This window comes from Cucurbita pepo, chromosome LG15, assembly GCF_002806865.2.
Source record: "Cucurbita pepo subsp. pepo cultivar mu-cu-16 chromosome LG15, ASM280686v2, whole genome shotgun sequence".
NCBI classification, from domain to species: Eukaryota; Viridiplantae; Streptophyta; class Magnoliopsida; order Cucurbitales; family Cucurbitaceae; genus Cucurbita; species Cucurbita pepo.
The window spans coordinates 6,676,065-6,696,679 of record NC_036652.1 but is presented as its reverse complement, the minus strand read 5'-3'; the positions used below and the strand labels follow the sequence as shown (position 1 = coordinate 6,696,679).

The following is a 20,615-nucleotide window of genomic DNA, read 5'->3' as shown; positions in this document are numbered from 1 at the left end:
TAATATAAAATTGTGGAGAAAAATAATAGTTCAAAGGAAATAGAACAAAGCGCCACTTGTCGCTAATTTGCCAGGTGGCGCTTAATAATTGCCTCCAATCACTGATATCAGCTTCAAACCGGGGCCCACAAAAAATAAAACTGCCTCTTTAACTTTTAAAACGACATAGCGCGTGGGCTACACGTGCCACCGGCACCAAAAAGACCCGGGGCCCCTAAGGGCGTTGGTCGGTTCGGGTCATGCCACCACATCGACACGCGTACAGTCCCAATCTCCATGACGACACGTGGCGTAAATCCCTGTCGTTCTCGGTATCCAACGGTGGAGATCTCGTTCCGACATTTGAAGAAGAAAAAAACAATAAAATAATATAGTTTAGATTTGTCGAAGGGGCGGATTTGGTGGTGTATTTAAGAGGAGCGGGGAGTCTGCCATTGATGTCGCTTTAATACCTTGAAGCTCTTACTTGTTTTGCAAACCAACTGAGAAGAAGAAGAAGAAATGGGTGTTTTGGATCATTTGTCTGACTATTTTGATTGTTCTTCCCACAGCTCTAAGCACAAGAAACGCAAGCAATTGCAGGTAAATTTTGAGGTTTTTTGTGTTCTAGATCTTTATTTTGGTTTGATTTTGTGTTTTTTTCTGTTTTTGTGCAAAACCCAGATGCTTGTTAGCTTGAAAATGGGGTTTTTTGCTTAGTTTTTAGCTGTTTTTGGTGAAAGTTTTGAACTTGAACTAAACCCATTTGAGTTCTCCAAAAACCCATAAAATTAAGCACAAATTTGCTTGGTGGAGTGAAGAAAAAGTAGGAAGATTTGGGTTTTTAACGTTCTGGCCGTTAGATCTCACATCGGTTGGAGAAGTAAACGAATTATTCTTTATAAGATGGTGTAATCTTCTATCTAGTAAACCCGTTTTAAAAATCTTGAGGGGAAACCTAAAAGGAAAAGTTATGTGCTAGCCGTGAGTTTGAACGGCTACTGTAGCTGAGTGACATTCTTTATAAAGGTGTTCAAACTTCTAATTAGTACACGTATTTTAAAACTTTGAGGGAAAGTCCGAAAGAGAAAGGTAGCGATGGGCATAGACTCTTACAGTAGCTGAGTGACTTGAGGAAAAACCCGAAATAGTAAGTCACGTGCTAGTGGTGGATTTAGACTGTTACAGTAATGAAGTGACATTCTTTACAAGGGTGCGAAAATTCTAATGAGTATAGAAAGCTTCAAAAGGGAAACTCATTTACTAGCGGTGGGCTTGAACTATTACAACGGTTAGTTTTTTTATTATGGGTCAATTATGTTCACTCTCTCGAGTGGAAATACATGTCATACATGTCAATTACGGTCAAATTAGCGGGAATTCTAATAATATTTGGATGTTGAAATTGTTAGACGGTGGAGCTAAAGATTCGGATCGACTGCGAAGGGTGTGAGAGGAAGGTGAGGAGAGCATTGGAAGGGATGAAGGGAGTGAAGCAGGTAGACGTGGACCGCAAGGCCAACAAAGCCACCGTTGTCGGATACGTCGAGCCATCCAAAGTGGTGGCGCGTGTCGCTCATCGGACTGGTAAGAAGGCGGAGCTATGGCCCTACGTGCCCTACGACGTCGTGGCACATCCTTACGCGCCGGGAGTGTATGACAAGAAGGCGCCGGCAGGGTACGTGCGGAAAGCTGACGATCCCAACGTGTACCAGCTGGCACGTGCGAGCTCCACTGAAGTTCGCTATACGACAGCGTTTAGTGACGAAAATCCCGCGGCTTGCGCTGTCATGTAATGGTCGCCTACTTTTGTAAATAAGCAGAATAATTTGTCGATTTTGCTTTTATTTTTTGTGGCTTTTAATTTTAATTTATTTCTTTAGACTAAAGTTTTATTATTATTATTATTATTATTTTATGGTATGATTTATATTGGCTGTCATTCCCTTTGGTGGGCTTCCTTTTTCAATCAATCATTTCCTAATTCTAGAGTTGTGTGGACTTTATAATTATTGAATTTAATTATGGCTTTATAAAAGTGTTTATTAAGCAAATAATTAAATAATTAAATAAATATAGGTTAAATAACTCTATTAAAAATCACAAAATTTATGTTATTTGATATATAAATTAATATATATATATATATATATATATATATTTTAGTCGGTAAACTTTGAAATTTGAAATATACGATTAAATAGAAATTGAAGAAAAAAATATAATATTTTGAAACTCAATAATTCAATTATTAAGGGTCAATTTTTCGGATCAAAATGGCCGACCAAATGTTCGGATTAGGACCATTATCTCCTCATGTCGACCATGAAAAATAGACCATACGTTTTAACTAAATTAGTCATTTTACACATTAATTTTGTGTGGTGGAAAATTGTTAATAAATTGATTCTATAATAAATAAAGAGACATTTGTGATTATGATTTTTGATTATATAGCCGCCATGTTTTGTTTTATTTGAAGTATAAATAATTTAAGTATAAATTAATTAATTATAATATGAAAGATTTAAATTTTTAATTGAAATACAAATAATTTAAGTATAAATCAATTAATTATAATATTAAAGATTTAAAATTTTAATTGAAATACAAATAATTTGACTATAAATCAAAACATTATAATATTAAGGATTTAAATATTTAATTGAGATACAAATAATTTAACTATAAATCAATTAATTATAATATTAAAGATTTAAAAATTTAATTGAAATACAAATAATTTAACTATAAATCAAATAATTATAACATTAAAGATTTAACTTTTTAATTGAAATACAAATAATTTAAGTATAAATCAATTAATTATAATATTAACTATTTTAATTTTTAATTGGACTAAAAATAATATTGTGTAATTAGATGAGTTTTTCTATACATCTGGAGGCTTGATTTGCATTCGGGTCATTGAGCTCTTACGTTAGATTTTAGGTCGCAAAATTTGTGATCGTCTTGTTTTCGGTCTTTACCTTTTTGTAATATAGAGTTATCGCTGACCGCTCGCAAATATTGTTCGCTTTAGCTCGTTACGTATCGATGTCAGCCCCACGATTTTAAAACACGTCTATTAGGAAAAGGTTTTCACACCCTTACGAGGAATATTGCGTTTCTCTTTCCAACTTATGTGGGATCTCACAATCCAACCCCCTTGAGGGCCAGCATCCTTGCTGGCACACTATCTCGTGTCTGACTCTAATACCATTTGTAATAACCCAAACCTATTGTTAGTAGAGATTGTCCGTTTTGGCTCGTATCACCACCGTTGGTCTCACTGCTAAATTTGATTTAAAAAAAAAAAAACAATTAAGAATAAAAATATAAATTAATTGTTGGGTGGGCTGGGCTTGATGATCTCATGGCGGCCCAAATCTCGGCCCAAATTGTTCAAATCTATGGATCTATATAAAGCGCGCCATCTTGTTTGAAGCCCAAGAAGTTTAGCGGGAAAAAGGAATTCACGAAGCTTGGTTGGAGTCCGGAGCAAGAGCAATGGCGGAAGAACAAGCCGGCGGTGTCGATGAGGTGGTGGAGGAATTTGCCATCTGGAAGAAGAACTCTCCCTATCTGTATGATCTTCTCATTTCCCACTCACTGGAATGGCCATCTCTCACCGTCCATTGGGTTCCATCGGCCCCATTTCCTCACCAGGCCAACCCATCTCTCGCCGTCCACAAGCTTGTCCTCGGAACCCACACATCGGAGGATGTCCCCAATTACCTCATGGTGGCGGATTCTATTCTTCCGGTCAAAGCATCCGAAACCAGAATCGACATTAGTGGGGAAAATCCCATTATCCCAAAGGTTAGTGATGAATTGTTGTTTAGTGCATACTAGGTGTTTGATGAAATGCTTAGCTGAGATTTTGTTGTGTTTTGGCAGATAGAGATAACCCAGAAGATACGTGTTGAAGGGGAGGTGAACAGAGCGCGGTGCATGCCGCAGAACGCACAAATTGTTGGTGCAAAAACGAGTGGATGTGAGGTGTATGTTTTTAATTGTGCTAAACAAGGGGCAAAGGCTCAGGGAGCTGAGTGCGACCCTGATTTGAGATTGAGGGGTCATGATAAGGAGGGTTATGGGTTATCTTGGAGTCCGTTTAAGGAGGGTTACCTCTTAAGTGGCTCAAATGATCAGAAAATCTGTTTGTGGGATGTGTCTTCCATGGCTGACAAGAATGTGCTTGATGCAATGCACGTTTATGAGGTAATTTTTGGCGACTGAAATTGCTGTTCTCGATTGGAGACTATTGTTCTTAACTTAATTTTGAATGATATTGCTGTTTCTATAATCAGGTTCATGAAAGCGTGGTCGGGGATGTGTCATGGCATTTGAAGAATGAGAATTTGTTTGGATCTGTAGGCGATGATTGCTTGTTGGTGATATGGGATTTGCGCACAAATAAATCAGTGGATTCTGTTCGAGCTCACGAGGAGGAGGTAATGCTATTCGGGACCTTTTCTTAACATTACACAAGTAACTATTATTCTCGCCTACAATTTATCTCGATGGCACATATTTTAGAATGAAATCACATAGGATGCTTATGCAATTGTTCCAACGATAAGTGCCAAACATGACGTCTTTCTAAAATTCTTGCAAAAGTTCATAAATAAAGCAAACTTAAAAATGATTCCAACCTAGAGTTAGGTAGAAGAATCATAGATTAAATTTGGAATCGATGATGATCACTTTTAGATTCCAAGACGACTCATTCCAGAATTAGTTTGATCAAGACTAATCAAATGAATTGATTTTAGTAGATATATATATAAAAAAAAAAAAAACTGCCGGAAGCTATTAAATAAACATCGAAGAAAATAAGACATGACATGAATAGCCTTAAATGATAGTTCAACTATCAAAGACAAAAAGTCTTTCTAATCACTTTTCAATGACTTTTCAATGTCACGTGGTATTTATTGCCACTCCATTCTTTTCTTGTTTTGATAGTTAAATCTTCTTTGTCTTGCCTCTTCGTGTCATGCAATTGATTAGTAGTAGGATTCATATTACTGAATTTTAGCAGTTATTTCTCGGGATTGGTCAGAATTGAGGTTCAACTGACCCGACACTAGCTGTAGGCTGGAGATAGGTCCGAGCGAGCGTATACACACTCTTTGACCACATTTCCGACCAACCGGCCAACTTAGGCTTAGTCGATTCCAGTTGGTCTGACCAACAGAAATCTGTTGCCTATACAGAATGATCGATCATGGTTAAGATTTTACTGTCTCGGATTAGAATTATATTTTGGAGGAGCACCTTATTCCCTTTCCTTGGTGAAAGTGAAACCAACTAGTTTTTCAAATTTCATAAAGTTTCTGTTCCTTGGATTACAGGTGAACTATGTTTCTTTCAATCCATATAACGAATGGATTGTAGCAACGGCATCCTCAGATACCACAGTGGGTCTGTTTGATCTCCGAAAGCTCGCCGAACCACTGCACGTTCTTAGCAGCCATGCGTATGTCTCTACATATCCCTATCAGATCATCAGTCTTAATAATACATTCGTGATGGTTCCTTTTAAGTATCAACCGGTAAATTAACGTCTATTTCGGATGACCTTTCAAGTGCTTTAAAAAGTGATTTTAAGTGCTCGAAAAGCCATTCCGAATACATAGATTAGGAGGGGGAGTAAGTATTGATTTGTAGTTGTTGGTGACAGGGAGGGAGTGTTTCAGGTGGAGTGGGATCCAAATCATGAAACTGTGTTGGCATCTTCTGGTGACGATAGAAGGTTAATGGTGTGGGATCTAAACAGCATAGGAAGCGAGCAAGATGGAGAGGCTGAAGATGGGCCTCCAGAGCTGTTGTTTTCACATGGAGGTCACAAGGCTAAAATCTCAGACTTTAGCTGGAACAGCCACGAGCCATGGGTCATTTCAAGTGTGGCTGAAGATAACTCAGTACAGGTCTGGCAAATGGCCAAAAGTATCTACCGATGACACCCAACCCGACAAGACCGAAAGGGTTACTACTCAGGTTCGGAGAAATCCATCGTTCAACTTAGCTAATTTAAAGGTTTTCAGACAGATTAGGTTGCCTTCTTCTTGTGTTGTATGTTTTGATCAATATTTTCTCAATTATCAACACAATAGTTTGATCTCCTTCATATTTTCCATCTTTTGAAGCAGGAACAGAAAGGAAGATGTCTTGAAGAAAATATTTAGAATGTTTATTATGAACTGTAATCAAATAGAGTACAATGCTAACATTATTGGACACACTGCCTTCTGTTAGTCTCCATAGAGATCAGGCCAAAATGAAATGGTGAACAAAGCTAATATAAATGGAGCCATTCACTTCTTCTGCCCTACTTTCATTCACTACAACTCTGCTAAGCTCTACTCAATATCACTTCTCAACATATGAAGAAGCTCTGCCATTTTCGAGTACCTCAAATGGGTCGAGAGAAGATCGATAACGAGAAGGTAATCAGATGTTGCAGTGACTGAGGTATATGCACCACCCCACGGGCATTGCCGGAGTGTAGACGTTGATGTTTGACAGATCAGTTCATCAGGTTCATGTCTCTTTACGTTTTCCTCCTAATAAGAAAAAGGAAAAATAAAGAGTTACCAACTTATATAAAAGCACCCAGTTACTGATAAGGCCGATTTGGAATGACTTTTCAAGTGCTTACAGTCCGTTCTCCTGAACAGGGTCAAGTGAGACATCTTTCCAAAAACATAGACAAATAGGATCAGAGTCCCAGGCAGATTCATAAGCATCAAATCCATGAGTTGTTCTTAATTTATAAATGTTATGTCAGGAGTAATCGATAGGCTTAGAACTTGCAAAGCCATTCTAATATGCAAGGCTATGCTACCAAATTTGTAGTGCAACACAGAACAATCCTAAGTCATGTGATGATGCATTGACTGGAGATTATGAATAGAAATGAATTTTACAATTACAGACAATCCTTTCTATGGTAACGAAGTTAGAACATTAGAGTTGTAGACATTATATCACAGAGGCGGATAAAACAGGAAGTCATGCATGGATTTAAGCAACCTATTCAGGACCTCGATGTCACGTGCCAAGATATCCGAAACGAGGATCGAAACATACACAAATCCAAACTATATCAAAAGGACTGTAAGTTGGAAATGGCAATCAGCCATACAGACTATTGCACATGCTCCTTAAACTCAAAAGGCAAGATGAACAATGAATCAAGTGAAACACGAACCGTAAAACAAACAACGAGAGAAAAAAAGAGGATCATCAGCAAAATTAACTCTACTTCATCCAATTAAGCACTCAAAACACATCATAGAAGATGGAACAACCCTCAGTTTTTACCTTTCTTCTTCATTGCTCCTGAAGAAATATCGTTCGAGACTGCATTCCGTAGTCCACACCCGGGTAGCTCTTCCGATGTCAAGCCATGACTAGCCAAACATTGAAGATTTTCAAATTCACAAGCACCAAAACTCTGTCCATTTATCACAGCACCTTCACTGCTTCTGCTACCATCGACCCCGGGATGGAGGCAGTAAATTTGATCATTCTCACACCGGACATTACATGGGTTCATCAAATAAGCACCAGGGATGCTTGGATTAGCCAAGTTAGGATTAACAGCTTTCTGATATGGGAAAGAACCAATCTCCCCTTCAATTCTGCCCCTAATATCCACAAGCAAACACTTAAGCCTAGCAACCTCAGCCTCAAGTGCTGCCTGCCCCTGCAACCTCTTCACCAAATGCTGATTCAAAGCCCTCAATCTAACAACCTCGTCCTCTAATGAAGCTGCCCTAGCCTTCTTCTTCTCCCGGTACTTACGAACAGCTTCCCGGTTACCCAACGGCCGTTTCTTCGACTTCTTCTCGGTCGATTCCGCAGTGTCATCAGTAACAACCTTGTCTTCTTCACTTGGAGCAGGGACAATCTTAGTGTGGACATGAAAACATGTGTGAGTATGAGAGTAGTCAGGGCCCGGTGGATTGCAAGTATGCGTGTGAGTACAAGTATGAGTATCCTTCAGAAGTTCATCAAAGAAACCATCCATTGAACAACTGCTCGGAATCTCCATATTTGGACTCGAAAACACTTCTTGATTCGAAAAATCAAGCTCTCCGTCCTCCATCGCCGAACAATATAATACAAATCGGAGAGTGTAATTCAAAACCAGTACAGATAAAAATATCGAACTCAGCTACCAATTCCTGAACTCTGAATCAGAAATTAAGCTTCAGAATCACCACAATCAGTCGCGAAATCTTGCTAAGGTCATAAAAGTCGATTACAAAACTCATTAATCCTACCTAGGGAATTTCACTAATACAGTCAAGTCAACCAACGAAGAACAATTAATGAATCTACTAACATTCACGCCGCCGCATTAATCAAAAGCACCAAAAAACAAAGCAATGCTCACCGACAAAACCGCCACAGAAATCATTCGAACAGCCTACAATCGAACAGAAACCGAAGCAATTGAAATTCAACTGCGAAATCAGAGGAAAAACTGGATTAAGAAGAGAAACCCTAGGGTGACCACATCGGTGAAGAACATTCAGCGAAAGGGAAAGGGAAAGGACCAAAATCCATCAATGGTTTCAGGAATTCCATTAATTTTTCATACTTTTCTCTGAGATATAGAATTTCTGTTTGTCATTGGATGCCGATGAAGGTAATTTTACAAATCTTTGGAGGACATAAATGTAATTTCACAACAAATACTGACATTTGTGGGCCCCCCTCAAATCAAGACCGTCAAATAGTTCCGATTTTATTTAATGATTAAAAAAGCGAAAATTTCTATTTATTCCCTTTCCCTATTTAGTTCTAATTAAAATTTATGATCCAATTATAAAATTAATAATTTTGTGAAGGCCAAAATTAAAATTCTTAATTAGGGTACCAAAATAAATAAATAAATAAAATTGACTCGACCCGGATTTTATGTGGAAGTTGGTCGACTCAATTGATCGATCCATCAAAACCAACGAAAATCGATCGAGTGAATAACCGTACGATGAAAAAAAAACCCTAATCTTTCTAAAACGCTGATGTTTTCTCCTTTGTAGTTTACGAACACTGTCATCTTCATTTTAATGTTCTTTTAAGTATCGTAAATGTGTAAGGTTCAACTTTCGCTAAGACCCATAATTTTTAAATATTCGTGTAACGACCCAGACCCACCGCTAGCAGATATTGTCCTATTTAGGCTTTCCCTTTCGGGTCTCCCTTCAAGGCCTTAAAAAGCGTATGTTAGAGAAAGGTTTCCACACCGAACCTCCTCGCTGACACTCTTTCCTTCCTCCAATCGATGTGGGACCACCCCCTTTGGGGCCAGCGTCCTTACTGACACATCCCCTCGTATCTACCCCCTTCGAGGAACAACAAGAAGGCTGACACATCGTCTGGCTCTGATACCATTTGTAACGACCCAGACCCACCACTAGCAGATATTGTCTTCTTTGGGCTTTCCCTTTCGAGCTTTCCCTCAAGGCTTTAAAACGCATCTGCTAGAGAAAAGTTTCCACACCCTTATAAATAGTGGTTTGTTCTCCTCCGTAACGGACATCACAATTCGAGACGTTGGTGGAGAATAAGAAAATATTGGCCCGTGGGGAAAAAAATAGAAAAAATCACTTAATCATGATTAAAAAAATAACAAAGTTTATTATTTTAATATTTTTAATTTAAAATCTCTCGACCACTTGACTTTTTAATATTGTGTTGAATAAATTTTTAAATTTTATAACGTACAACAAATAATAAAAAAAATTATTAGATATAAAATTAAAAAATTTAAATATCAAAACAAACTTTATTTAATTTTAATTAAATTTATAATTTAATAATTAAAATTATAAATATCCATTTTAAAAAGAAATTAAAATTTAAAAGAATATGAGCCAACCCCTTCAACCCCTTAAATTTTCTACACCCTTTGCATGCGCCTTCTCCAACTCCTTCATTTCAGCCTCTTCCAACCATGCTGCAAGCCACCCACCCGACTCAACTCTCCCTCCGTCGGTTCGTTGTAGCCTCGACGTCTCTTCCGCCGCTGTCTCTCTCTCGTTATCGCCCGCCCGTCTCCGACGTCGTTGCCATTTCTTGCCTTTCGTTGTCGTAGGCATCTCATGGACGACGATGCCATCTCTTACGACTTTCCTTACCTTTCTCTTGTTGTTATCTGCCTGAATTCTCATCGCTTGACGTGATACGCCACAAACAAGGAAACAATCCATAGGAAAAAGAAGGAAAGAAAAAACCCGAACAAAACGAGCTCGGTTTCTAACTTCTTGTACGTGTTTTTGGTTAGGGTTTAAGAGAAAGAAGATTTGCAAGATATATATAGACACGAGCCTTCCATTTATAATAGCAAGAATTAGCCGTAACCCCCGAACAACTAATTGTATGTTAACATAACAATACTTTGGTTTCGGTAGCTACAACAAATAACACTATCAATGAGTTGTTTTAACACACCATTGATAAAATTGTCCTGTTGTATTTTATCGAGAAAAAAGTCACGTTTTTTTCCCGAGTCTTATGTATTAGTCGAGAGAGACTACGCTCGGGTGGATAACCGATAATTTTTTAATCCTCTAACGATAGAGCTCGATATTTTCTATGCACTAGGAATTAGGTTATACGTATAAAAGCAAGCTAATTAGGAAGGCTCAATGGCTAAGTCAAATTAGGATTAGCGTTGATGTAGTAAGAATCGGGGCTATACAGATTAATCCTACCATGCTTGTAACGTCCCAGATCAACCGCTAGCAGATATTGTTCTCTTTGGGTTGTTTTCCCTTTCGGGCTTGCTCTCAAGGCTTTAAAACGCGTCTGCTAGGGGAAGGTTTCCACACCCTTATAAATAGTGGTTTGTTCCCCTCCCCAACCAATGTGGGACATCACAACACTCTTTCCTTCCTCCAGTCGATGTGGGACCGCCCCCAAATCCACCCTCTTTGGGGCCCAGCGTCCTTACTGGCACACCACCTCGTGTCTACCCCCTTCGAGGAACAGCGAGAAGCTGACACATCGTCCGGTGTCTAACTCTGATACCATTTGTAACGTCCCGGATCCACCGCTAGCAGATATTGTCCTTTTTGGGCTTGCCCTCAAGGCTTTAAAACACGTCTGCTAGGGGAAGGTTTCCGCACCCTTATAAACAGTGGTTTGTTCTCCTCTCCAACCAATATTGGACATCACAATGTCCGTCTTCCCTTTTAATTTATATGAAGTTTGTTTAGGGTTTATCAATCGAGCCTGAGCCAAACTAAGCTCGTATTGGGTTTTAACCGCTCGAGTCTATTTGACCTAGTCGTAAGTAACCAAACCTAAATTAGACTGTAACCCACCTGAAGTCTGGTCGACCACGACCTAACTCGTGTGAAGAGCTTGACATGCTTTCGTTCGATAAAATTAGTATCCGAAAGGTGTTACGCTCGTTTTATTATTCGTATAATTAAAGTGAAATTATATGATAGAAAATGATTCATATATTATAATGAAGCTCCAAAGTTTTGTGACATATTAGGTTAACCCATTGCATATTTATGGGTCCAGCTCCTAGCTTGGGATTCATATTTGACTTTATCAGACTTGCACATATGAGCAATCTCAGGAACCAGTGGATCATCCGGGTTTGGGTCGGTCAATAGTGAGCAAATTGAGAGCAAAACCTACAACCAAAAATAAATAAATAGATAAATGAGAATAACGCTCGATGTTCTCGAGTATCGACATGAATCAAATTAAGATTAAAAGAAAAATTGTAACGGTTTGAATTAACGCTCTTTTAAATGAATTTCACGTAATAATATTTTGAATCATTCGTTTGAATTAGGGTTGTTTAAAGAATCGATGACTCGAAAAATCTGATCAACCTGACCCAAACCGTGGGTTGGATTCGGGTATGAACTTATATGGGTTGTTTCGGTTAAAAAAATTTCCAACTCGAACAATCGGGTTGGGTTGATCTAAAAAACGTCCCAGCCAATACCCAATTTTTGATCTATAAACACCCCTATAGTTGATGTTCTTCTTCGAATGTTAAGTTCAGATATTAATTTTAACTCGTGGGATCCAAATGGCTCTGTTATGATGAAATAATATTAACGATTCAAACCTTTGATATTGTGAGGGCCGGGCTCCACTGTTCCTTGAGGATATCCAAGCAAATGTTGCCGTTATTGTTTATGTTGGGATGGAACACCTTCGTTTTAAAGGCAACCTGCGATTAATAGTATTTGAATCTTGAACTTAAACTCGACGTTTTTAAAAGTTATGCAAACCCGACCCTAAACGAGAGGAAAAAGCCCTACAAATGGGTTACCTTAGGAGGTTTGAAGGGATAATCAGGAGGAAAATGAATGGTAACAAGAAAAACTCCACCAGCATAGGGACTATCACAAGGACCAAGAATGGTTGCTTGCCAATGGAACATATCCTCTGCCACAGGCCCTGAAAAATGCACCATAACGTAAGCTTTTGTTCAAATAATAATAAATAAATCGTTCGTTTAACCGTTCAAGCCCACTGTTAGTAGATATTGTCTGTTTTGGCCTGTTACGTGTTGTCGTCAAGTCTTACGATTTTAAAATTCGTCTCTTAGGGAGAAGTTTGTATACCCTTATAAGGAATGTTTCGTTTTCTTCTCCAACCGTTGTGGGATCTCATAATTCACCTCCCTTGTGAACCAGCGTCATCGCTAGCACGTTACCCGGTGTCTGGCTCTAATACCATTTGTAATAGCCCAAACCCACGGCTAACAGATATTGTCCGCTTTGGTCTGTTATGTATTGTTGTCAGCCTCACGGTTTTAAAACGCGTATGTTAGGGAGAGGTTTCTATACTCTTATAAGGAATGTTTCGTTTTCCTCTCTAACTGTTGTGGGATCTCACAATCCACCCCCCTTGGGAGCTAGCGTTTTCGCTGGCACGTCACTCGGTGTCTGGTTCTGATACCATTTGTAACAGTTCAACCCCACCGCTAACAAATATTGTCCGCTTTGACCCTTTACGTATTGTTGACAGCCTCACTGTTTTAAAACACGTATGTTAGAGAGAGGTTTCCATACTCTTACAAGGAATGTTCCGTTCTCCTCTCCAACTTATATGGGATCTCACAATCCACCCCCTTAGGAGCCAGCATCCTCGCTGGCACGTCACTCGGCGTCTGGCTCTGATACCATTTGTAACAGCCTAACCCCACCGCTAACATATATAGTTCGTTTTGGCTCGTTACGTATTGTTGCCAGCCTCACTGTTTTAAAACGCATATGTTAAGGAGAGGTTTCCATGCTCTTAAAGGAATGTTTCGTTCTCCTCTCCAACCGATATGGTATCTCACAATCCACCCCCTTGGGGGCCAGCGTCCTCGCTGGCATACCGCTTAGTGTTTGGCTCTAATATCATTTGTAACAGCCCAAGTTCACCACTAACAGATATTGTCCACTTTAGGCAGTTACGCATCCCGCTATCCGCCTCACAGTTTTAAAACATGTTTGTTAGGGAGAGGTTTCCACACTCTTATAACGAATCTCATTCTCCTCTCCAACCGATGTGGGATCTCATAGCTCGATCTTCTAATTTTCACCTAGTGATTATTTAACACAAAAAAAAGGAAAAAAACGTACAAAAATTTTAATTTCTAAATCCATTTAGAAACGTTTTAAATTTAAATTTTTTTCGTTTATTCTTTTTCAAAACATCGATAGAAACCCGATAACAAAACAAAAAACGATTGAACACTAATTCTTTAACACCAAAAACCGGAAAAACATTATTATTTTCAAAAATTCTCCACAACTTTCTAAACAAAAAAAACAAGACCATTATCAAACACTTCTTACACGACGAAGGAACCGAAAAAAACAAGAACATTATCAAACGAGTAAAACGTTGCCCTAATCAATCACCTGCGCTGCAAGATGTCGGCGGGTCTCTCTGCAAGTCTTTAAGCTCCTTCAATATTCTCTTGGACGCCATTGTTGCAAGCTCTAAGCTTTTGATTCTACAGAGGGCAAAGGGCTTGAAATGGTCTATATAATGCCCAAAAAGGGAGGGTATAAGAACCAATGCATGGCAATTGGTTTTGCACTTCTCAAAGTGGGAACAGAATAGATTCTTTGAGAAGAGGATAGTAAGCTAACATATTAAGAATCTTGTGTGTTTTTTAATATGAAAAGGATAAATTCCATCTTTACCCTCTCGAACGGTCCTAATCGAGTGTCGTGAGTATATTAAATGATTAAATTTAAGCTGATTTTGACTATCGATCGAATTTGTTAGCACAGATGAATAAAGGGTTTCGCCTCACACGTGTGTCTTGGGAAGTTTCTCGTAACAATTAGGTTAAAGTACCGTTTTGGATTGGTTTGAGCGTTTTGGACGGCTCTGGAAGCATTTTCGACCCAATTGGGATTATGTTGGCTCACAGATAAATTCTAATCTCGGTTATATGATGGATGAAATTCCGTAGGTAAAATTGGATTAGGTAAACTGAACTTGAGAACATTGAAGTAAAGAAAGCTTAGGAACACTATTACGTGCATCATCTGGTTGAACCATGATTCTTAATGTGAGATCTTATGCATGTTGTATGTCTCACGAGCATAGATGGCACATACACCTCACTATTATACGTGCGTGAGGGTGCACTAGCCCATAGTCAAGCCTAACAGCGTGAGTCCACCTAGTGGGTTCATGCACTTATGATTAAATTTAAGATGAATGAAGGGTTTCGCCTCACACGTGTGTCATGGGAAGTTTCTCGTAACAAAGTATCGTTTTGGACTGATCTGGAAGCATTTTCAACCCAATTGAGGTTCAAAAAGTTACTGTCGTAACTATTGTTGTAAAAAAGTACACTATTGATGACTAATTTTAGGATACTGTAATGACGTTGACTCACAGATAAACTCTAAGCCCGATTTTATGAATGGATGAAATAAACATTCGACCAAAGAAAGCTTAGGAACGCTATGTCTCACGAGCATAGATTACTTCTCCATAGTATTATACGTGCGTGAGGGTTAGTCAAACCTAAGAGTGTGAATTCGCCTAATGGGTTCATGAACCGTGTGTGGAGGAGTACTATTCATCTAACCCAATTAGCCCGACCCGTGGTATGCCGTGGAATCGAATATTAAACATATGGGGAAAAATAAGAGAAGATGGAGAGGAGATATTGGAAGTGAGGTGAAGGAATTGGATGGGGATTTTATGTGTATATATTCTTTGGAAGTGATAGGTTTTGGTTAATTAAAAATTTAAAGAATCTACGTCATGGGAGAGGAAAGTAGGATTCATTTTGGTTTCTCCACTGCCATCCATATATAAAATGCTTCAAAAAGTTTTTTTTTTTTTTATTATTTTTTAATAAATTTTTCGAGTCTACTTTATTGGGAATAACAAACCTTCACAATAATACAGTACAATGTTATATGAATAACTAAAAATTATTTGGTGAGATCATCCCCGCGTGATATTCTTAATAATTTTTATATATATATATATATATATATATGAATTATCGTTAATTATATATATATATATATTATAAATATTTTTTTATTATTTATTCTCAAGCCACTCTATTATTTCAATTCTATTATTTTAATTTTATAATTTTATAATTTAATTCAATTTTTTTAATATATATATAATTTTTGTCTAAAAAGATTATAAAATTTAAGGATGAATAAAATGACTATTTTTTTTTCCGACAATTTTATATAAATATATATATATATATATATATTAATTTTATAAATATTTTTTATTATTATTTCGAGCAACTCTATTATTTAAATTTTGTAATCTTATAATTTTATAATTTAATTTATCTTTAAATTATATATATATATATATATATATATATATATGATTTTGTTTCTAAAAAAATTAAAAATTTAAAAATGAATAAAAGAACTTATGAATTATCGTTAATTATATATATATATATATATATATATATATATAATTTTTAAATAATAAAAACTTAGTTATAAAATTATATATATATATATATATATATCAAAGGTGTATTTTTCTAAAAAGGAAAGCTGACGTGGAGCACAACCATTGGGAAAGCGCACAAAAGTCGAAGTAAGTGCCCGCAGAGTATAGAATCTCATTAAACAGAAGCCCGCCAATTTCGAAATATCGTTAACCATCGTCTTCTTCCCTCTGTAATATTTTCCTCTCTCGAAGCCCTAATTATGGCGAAAAGCTCAGAGCCAAGAGATTCATCTTCAGTTCCGAGAATTTCTCCAGAGGTAACATTATATAAACCATCTTCCATTACCATTCCAAATCAGCTTCTCGGAGTCTCAATCTCTAATGTGACATTAGCCATTGAGTATTCATTTTAATCTTCCATGTTCTTCCTGTTTATTCACTGAATTCCAACTCCCAATCCAAAATCCACAAGATCGATTCCATGGCGGTTCTTAAACAAATGCTTGTTGCTTTGGTTCTTTCCGTTCTGGCTCTTGGTGTTGCTGCAAATCGTACCATTGGTGTTACCTACGATAGCAGATCGCTCATCGTTAATGGCAAACGAGAACTTATGTTCTCTGGTTCCATTCATTACCCCAGAAGTACATCTGATGTAAGTTAATCTAGAAAAAATCTGGAATAAAGAAAAAAAAACAGAGATACCTAATGGTTTTCTTGATTCCAGATGTGGCCTGATATTCTCGAGAAGGCGAAGCGTGGTGGTTTGAATGTGATTCAAACTTACGTTTTCTGGAATATTCATGAACCAATTGAAGGCCAGGTAAATCTGAAGATCTCAGGTCGAGTTTGATTGATTATGTGATGAGTTTATCTTGAATCGAGTGTTGTTTTGCACTGTACAGTATAATTTCGAAGGAAATTATGATTTGGTGAAGTTCATCAAAATCATTGGAGAGAAAAAGATGTTTGTAACTCTAAGAGTTGGACCTTTCATCCAAGCTGAATGGAACCATGGGTATTGTTCATCATTTCCTCCTCGATCATGCTTCAAGATCTCTGTAATTCTTTGTGTTCATCTCTAAGATGCGTTCTTTTCACAGAGGACTTCCATATTGGCTCAGAGAGAAACCAAACATTATTTTCCGATCATACAACGCTCCATTCAAGGTAAAAAATGACTGCAATCTTTACATTTTGAGGAGATTGGAGTTCTTGTGGGTACTAAAGGAACAGAACTGTTTCATTTGCAGAATTACATGAAGAAATTTGTGACCATGATCATAGACATGATGAAGGAAAATAAGCTATTTGCTTCTCAAGGAGGACCCATCGTTTTGGCTCAGATTGAAAATGAATATAACCATGTTCAACTTGCTTATGATGAGCTCGGTGTCCAATACGTCCAATGGGCTGCAAATTTGGCCATAAGCTACAACATCGGAGTTCCATGGGTCATGTGCAAGCAAAAGGATGCTCCTGATCCCGTGGTAAGCTTGGTGATCTCTTAAACTGTTCTAAGCCTTATGATTTGATCAGAAACTAAGAATCTTGCTATGTTCAGATCAACACCTGCAATGGAAGGCACTGTGGAGACACCTTCACCGGTCCCAACAAGCCCTACAAGCCTGCCTTGTGGACTGAGAATTGGACTGCTCAGTAAGCATTTTAACCTAATCTTGCTCACAATTTTGAATATAATTCATAGAAAAGTACTAACTAAACATGAACTGTTAGATACCGTGTCTTTGGAGACCCACCTTCCCAAAGAGCTGCAGAAGATATTGCCTATTCCGTTGCCAGATTCTTCTCCAAGAACGGGAGCCTTGTCAACTATTACATGGTAAGAAATCTATGGCTTGTTAAGTAATCTTTGGTTGAATTCTACTTTAATGGCAACCAAATGATCTAATTCAACCTCCACAGTACCATGGTGGCACAAACTTTGGAAGAACAAGTGCTGTCTTTACAACAACCAGATACTACGATGAAGCACCACTTGACGAGTTTGGTAAGTGTGTTTCATGGCTAATTCAACCAATTATTGTGCTCAAACGTCTAAATTTTGCTCTGTTGTGATATAAAAGGCTTGCAAAGGGAGCCCAAATGGGGTCATCTCAGGGATGTACATAAGGCTTTGAATTTGTGCAAGAAGCCTCTCCTCTGGGGAACTCCTAGAACCCAAGTGATGGGCAAGGGCTTAGAGGCTCGCATTTATGAGAAGCCAGGAACTAACATTTGTGCTGCTTTCTTGGCCAACAATGACACCAAGTTTGCACAAACTGTTAACTTCGGGGGACGAGATTATCTCCTTCCTCCTCGATCAATTAGCGTGCTTCCCGACTGTACCACTGTTGTCTACAACACTCAAACGGTATAACACCTCTCTACTCAAGATTCATGGTTCCTCAGGGCTCTAATTGACTCTTCCATTACAGATTGTATCACAGCACAATGCCAGGAACTTCGTCCCATCAAAGGTTGCAACCAATTTCCAATGGAAAATGTACTCTGAACCCGTTCCAACTGTCGAGCAAATTCCAGTAAATAACAAGATACCATTGGAGCTCTACACCTTACTCAAGGACACCACAGATTACGGATGGTACACCACTAGGTAATATGAACTTCAATCACTTTTTAAAACAAAAAATAACCCAAATGATATCTATCTAACATCCTATCATCAACTGATAAACAGCATTGAATTGGACATAGAAGATGTGTCAAAGCGCCCAGATATTCATCCAGTCATTCGTATTGCAAGTCTTGGTCATGCTATGCTTGTATACGTTAATGGCGAATATATTGGAGGGGCACATGGTAGTCATGAAGAGAAGAATTTCGTTTTCCAAAAATCAGTTCCCTTCAAGGCTGGACTTAACCACATAGCCCTGCTAGGCACATTAGTTGGACTTCCTGTATGTAGAATACAATCCATTGATTGTTCTTTCTGTTTGATTCTATTCTAGAAAATGTAATCACGAGTTCTTCTTTTGTCATAACAGGATAGTGGAGCTTACATGGAACACAGATTTGCAGGACCTCGATCCATTACCATCCTTGGTTTGAATACAGGAACACTTGATGTTTCTAAGAATGGTTGGGGACACCAGGTTGGTCTCAACGGAGAAAGAAATAAAATTTTCACTGAGGAAGGATCACAAAAGTTTGATTGGAGTGACATCAAAGAACAAAAATCTGCTCTCACATGGTACAAGGTAATGTTCTTCATAAGCTCTAGTAATGAACAGAAAATGAGGTAACCCCATGAAAAACACAATCAAATCAACTGAACTAAACTAAACTCACTGATTTTCTTGCATCCAGACATACTTCGATGCCCCAGAAGGCAACGATCCAGTGGCTATTAGAATGAACAAAATGGGTAAGGGACAAGTTTGGGTGAATGGTCAAAGCATTGGTCGATATTGGATGTCCTACTTATCCCCTCTAAGACAGCCCACACAAGCAGACTACCACATTCCAAGATCCTTCATAAAGCCAAAACAAAATCTCCTATTGGTATTGGAAGAAGAGCCACTCACACCTGAAAAGGTTGAAATCGTACTGGTAAACAGAGACACAATCTGCAGCTACATAACCCAATATCATCCACCAAACGTCAAGTCCTGGGAAAGGAAGAACAAGCAATTCAGAGCGGTGGTTGATGATGTGAAATCCGGTGCCCATCTCAGGTGCCCCGATCAGAAGAAGATTGCCGCCATTGAATTCGCAAGCTTTGGTGAACCTATTGGTGTCTGCGGAAACTATGAACACGGGAAATGCAACTCAGCCGCTGAGACACAGAAAGTCGTCGAACAGGTAAAACAAACTAATACAATACAATACCTCTTTACAAATTTGAAACCCTTTTGAAATGGGTTTTTGGTGTTCTTGTTGCAGTATTGTTTGGGTAAAGATAGCTGTTCGGTTCCATTGGATGCGTTCAGCAACTTCAAGAGTGAGTGTGATGGCAAGACAATAGCGATTCAAGCAAAATGCAGCGTCTAGAAAGAAGAAGAGACAAGGGAGGCTGGTCTGCTCTACCTTCTGCCTTCTGCCTGCTGCTGATAACACCATGAAATCGTCCTCCCTTTAGAGTTGAGGCTCCTTGAAGCTCAATGTTTTATCTTTTTTTTTTTTTTNTTTTTTTTTTTTTTTTTTTTTTTTTTTTTTTTTCCTTATCATTTATGATTATTTATTATGAATAAATTAAGTTTTTGTTATCTCAATATGGCTTCAATTCTTTTAATAATTTTTAAATTCTTAGTCATTATTAATTAATATTTGTAACTTAAATTCTTTTAATAATTTTTTTACAAATTTTGGTTTTTGATATTTAAAAAAAGTTTTTTAAATAAAAAAAATATATTTAAATTAACCTTAATTTGGAAACAAATAAAAACTTAATATTTTATTTTTATTATAAACAAATTTTGAATAAACCATTCGGCTAAATATTGAAGTTGGCTTATCATAAGAGACATCTTCGATTGTTATGAAACACTAATTTGGACCGGTCATTAGAGGATTATCAGGGTTAAGCTATAAATTCAAATTCGTGTTTAAGTTATGGACTTAGAGGGTCTCTTCGGGCACTTTATCTTTCATTCATCTAAAGGCTCGTGAATACCATGAACTTGTTTAACTCAAATGGTCGTTAGGTGCTCATGCAGGTAATA

General features: G+C 37.8%; 5 protein-coding genes across 7 annotated transcripts; 3 read left to right on the top strand and 2 right to left on the bottom strand.

Moving 5' to 3' along the window:
- The first annotated feature begins 391 nt into the window (after window positions 1-391).
- LOC111811168 (heavy metal-associated isoprenylated plant protein 26-like) lies at window positions 392-1,868 on the top strand. Its single transcript, XM_023697918.1, has 2 exons — window positions 392-582; window positions 1,392-1,868. Exons 1-2 carry the CDS (start codon window positions 502-504, stop codon window positions 1,773-1,775), a joined length of 465 nt encoding a protein of 154 aa, XP_023553686.1. The 5' UTR covers window positions 392-501; the 3' UTR covers window positions 1,776-1,868.
- A 1,581-nt stretch (window positions 1,869-3,449) lies between these two features.
- On the top strand, window positions 3,450-6,309 carry LOC111811574 (WD-40 repeat-containing protein MSI2-like). Of its 2 annotated transcripts, none has more exons than XM_023698491.1 (6): window positions 3,450-3,801; window positions 3,880-4,203; window positions 4,293-4,436; window positions 5,340-5,464; window positions 5,669-5,985; window positions 6,138-6,309. In XM_023698491.1, exons 1-5 carry the CDS (start codon window positions 3,490-3,492, stop codon window positions 5,946-5,948), a joined length of 1,185 nt encoding a protein of 394 aa, XP_023554259.1. In that variant the 5' UTR covers window positions 3,450-3,489; the 3' UTR covers window positions 5,949-5,985; window positions 6,138-6,309. The 2 variants fall into 2 exon arrangements, with proteins under 2 accessions (XP_023554259.1, XP_023554260.1); XM_023698492.1 differs by having other exon boundaries at window positions 6,135-6,309.
- Window positions 6,157-8,599, bottom strand: LOC111811575 (basic leucine zipper 23-like). 2 transcript variants are annotated; one of them, XM_023698494.1, is made up of 3 exons: window positions 8,390-8,599; window positions 7,312-8,184; window positions 6,157-6,551 (listed from the first exon to the last, which is right to left on the bottom strand). In XM_023698494.1, the coding sequence occupies exons 2-3, from the start codon at window positions 8,096-8,098 to the stop codon at window positions 6,529-6,531; spliced, it is 810 nt and encodes a 269-aa protein (XP_023554262.1). In that variant the 5' UTR covers window positions 8,099-8,184; window positions 8,390-8,599; the 3' UTR covers window positions 6,157-6,528. The 2 variants fall into 2 exon arrangements, with proteins under 2 accessions (XP_023554262.1, XP_023554261.1); XM_023698493.1 differs by having other exon boundaries at window positions 7,312-8,590.
- Window positions 8,600-11,445: 2,846 nt separating this feature from the next.
- Window positions 11,446-14,008, bottom strand: LOC111811198 (ubiquitin-conjugating enzyme E2 5B-like). The gene is made up of 4 exons (XM_023697954.1): window positions 13,890-14,008; window positions 12,305-12,432; window positions 12,098-12,202; window positions 11,446-11,651 (listed from the first exon to the last, which is right to left on the bottom strand). The coding sequence occupies exons 1-4, from the start codon at window positions 13,957-13,959 to the stop codon at window positions 11,508-11,510; spliced, it is 447 nt and encodes a 148-aa protein (XP_023553722.1). The 5' UTR covers window positions 13,960-14,008; the 3' UTR covers window positions 11,446-11,507.
- A 2,649-nt stretch (window positions 14,009-16,657) lies between these two features.
- LOC111811197 (beta-galactosidase 13-like) lies at window positions 16,658-20,044 on the top strand. The gene is made up of 13 exons (XM_023697953.1): window positions 16,658-16,753; window positions 16,836-16,948; window positions 17,034-17,100; window positions 17,184-17,420; window positions 17,495-17,589; window positions 17,668-17,773; window positions 17,857-17,941; window positions 18,018-18,304; window positions 18,369-18,547; window positions 18,632-18,851; window positions 18,939-19,151; window positions 19,261-19,755; window positions 19,837-20,044. Exons 1-13 carry the CDS (start codon window positions 16,658-16,660, stop codon window positions 19,942-19,944), a joined length of 2,301 nt encoding a protein of 766 aa, XP_023553721.1. The 3' UTR covers window positions 19,945-20,044.
- Window positions 20,045-20,615: the final 571 nt, after the last annotated feature.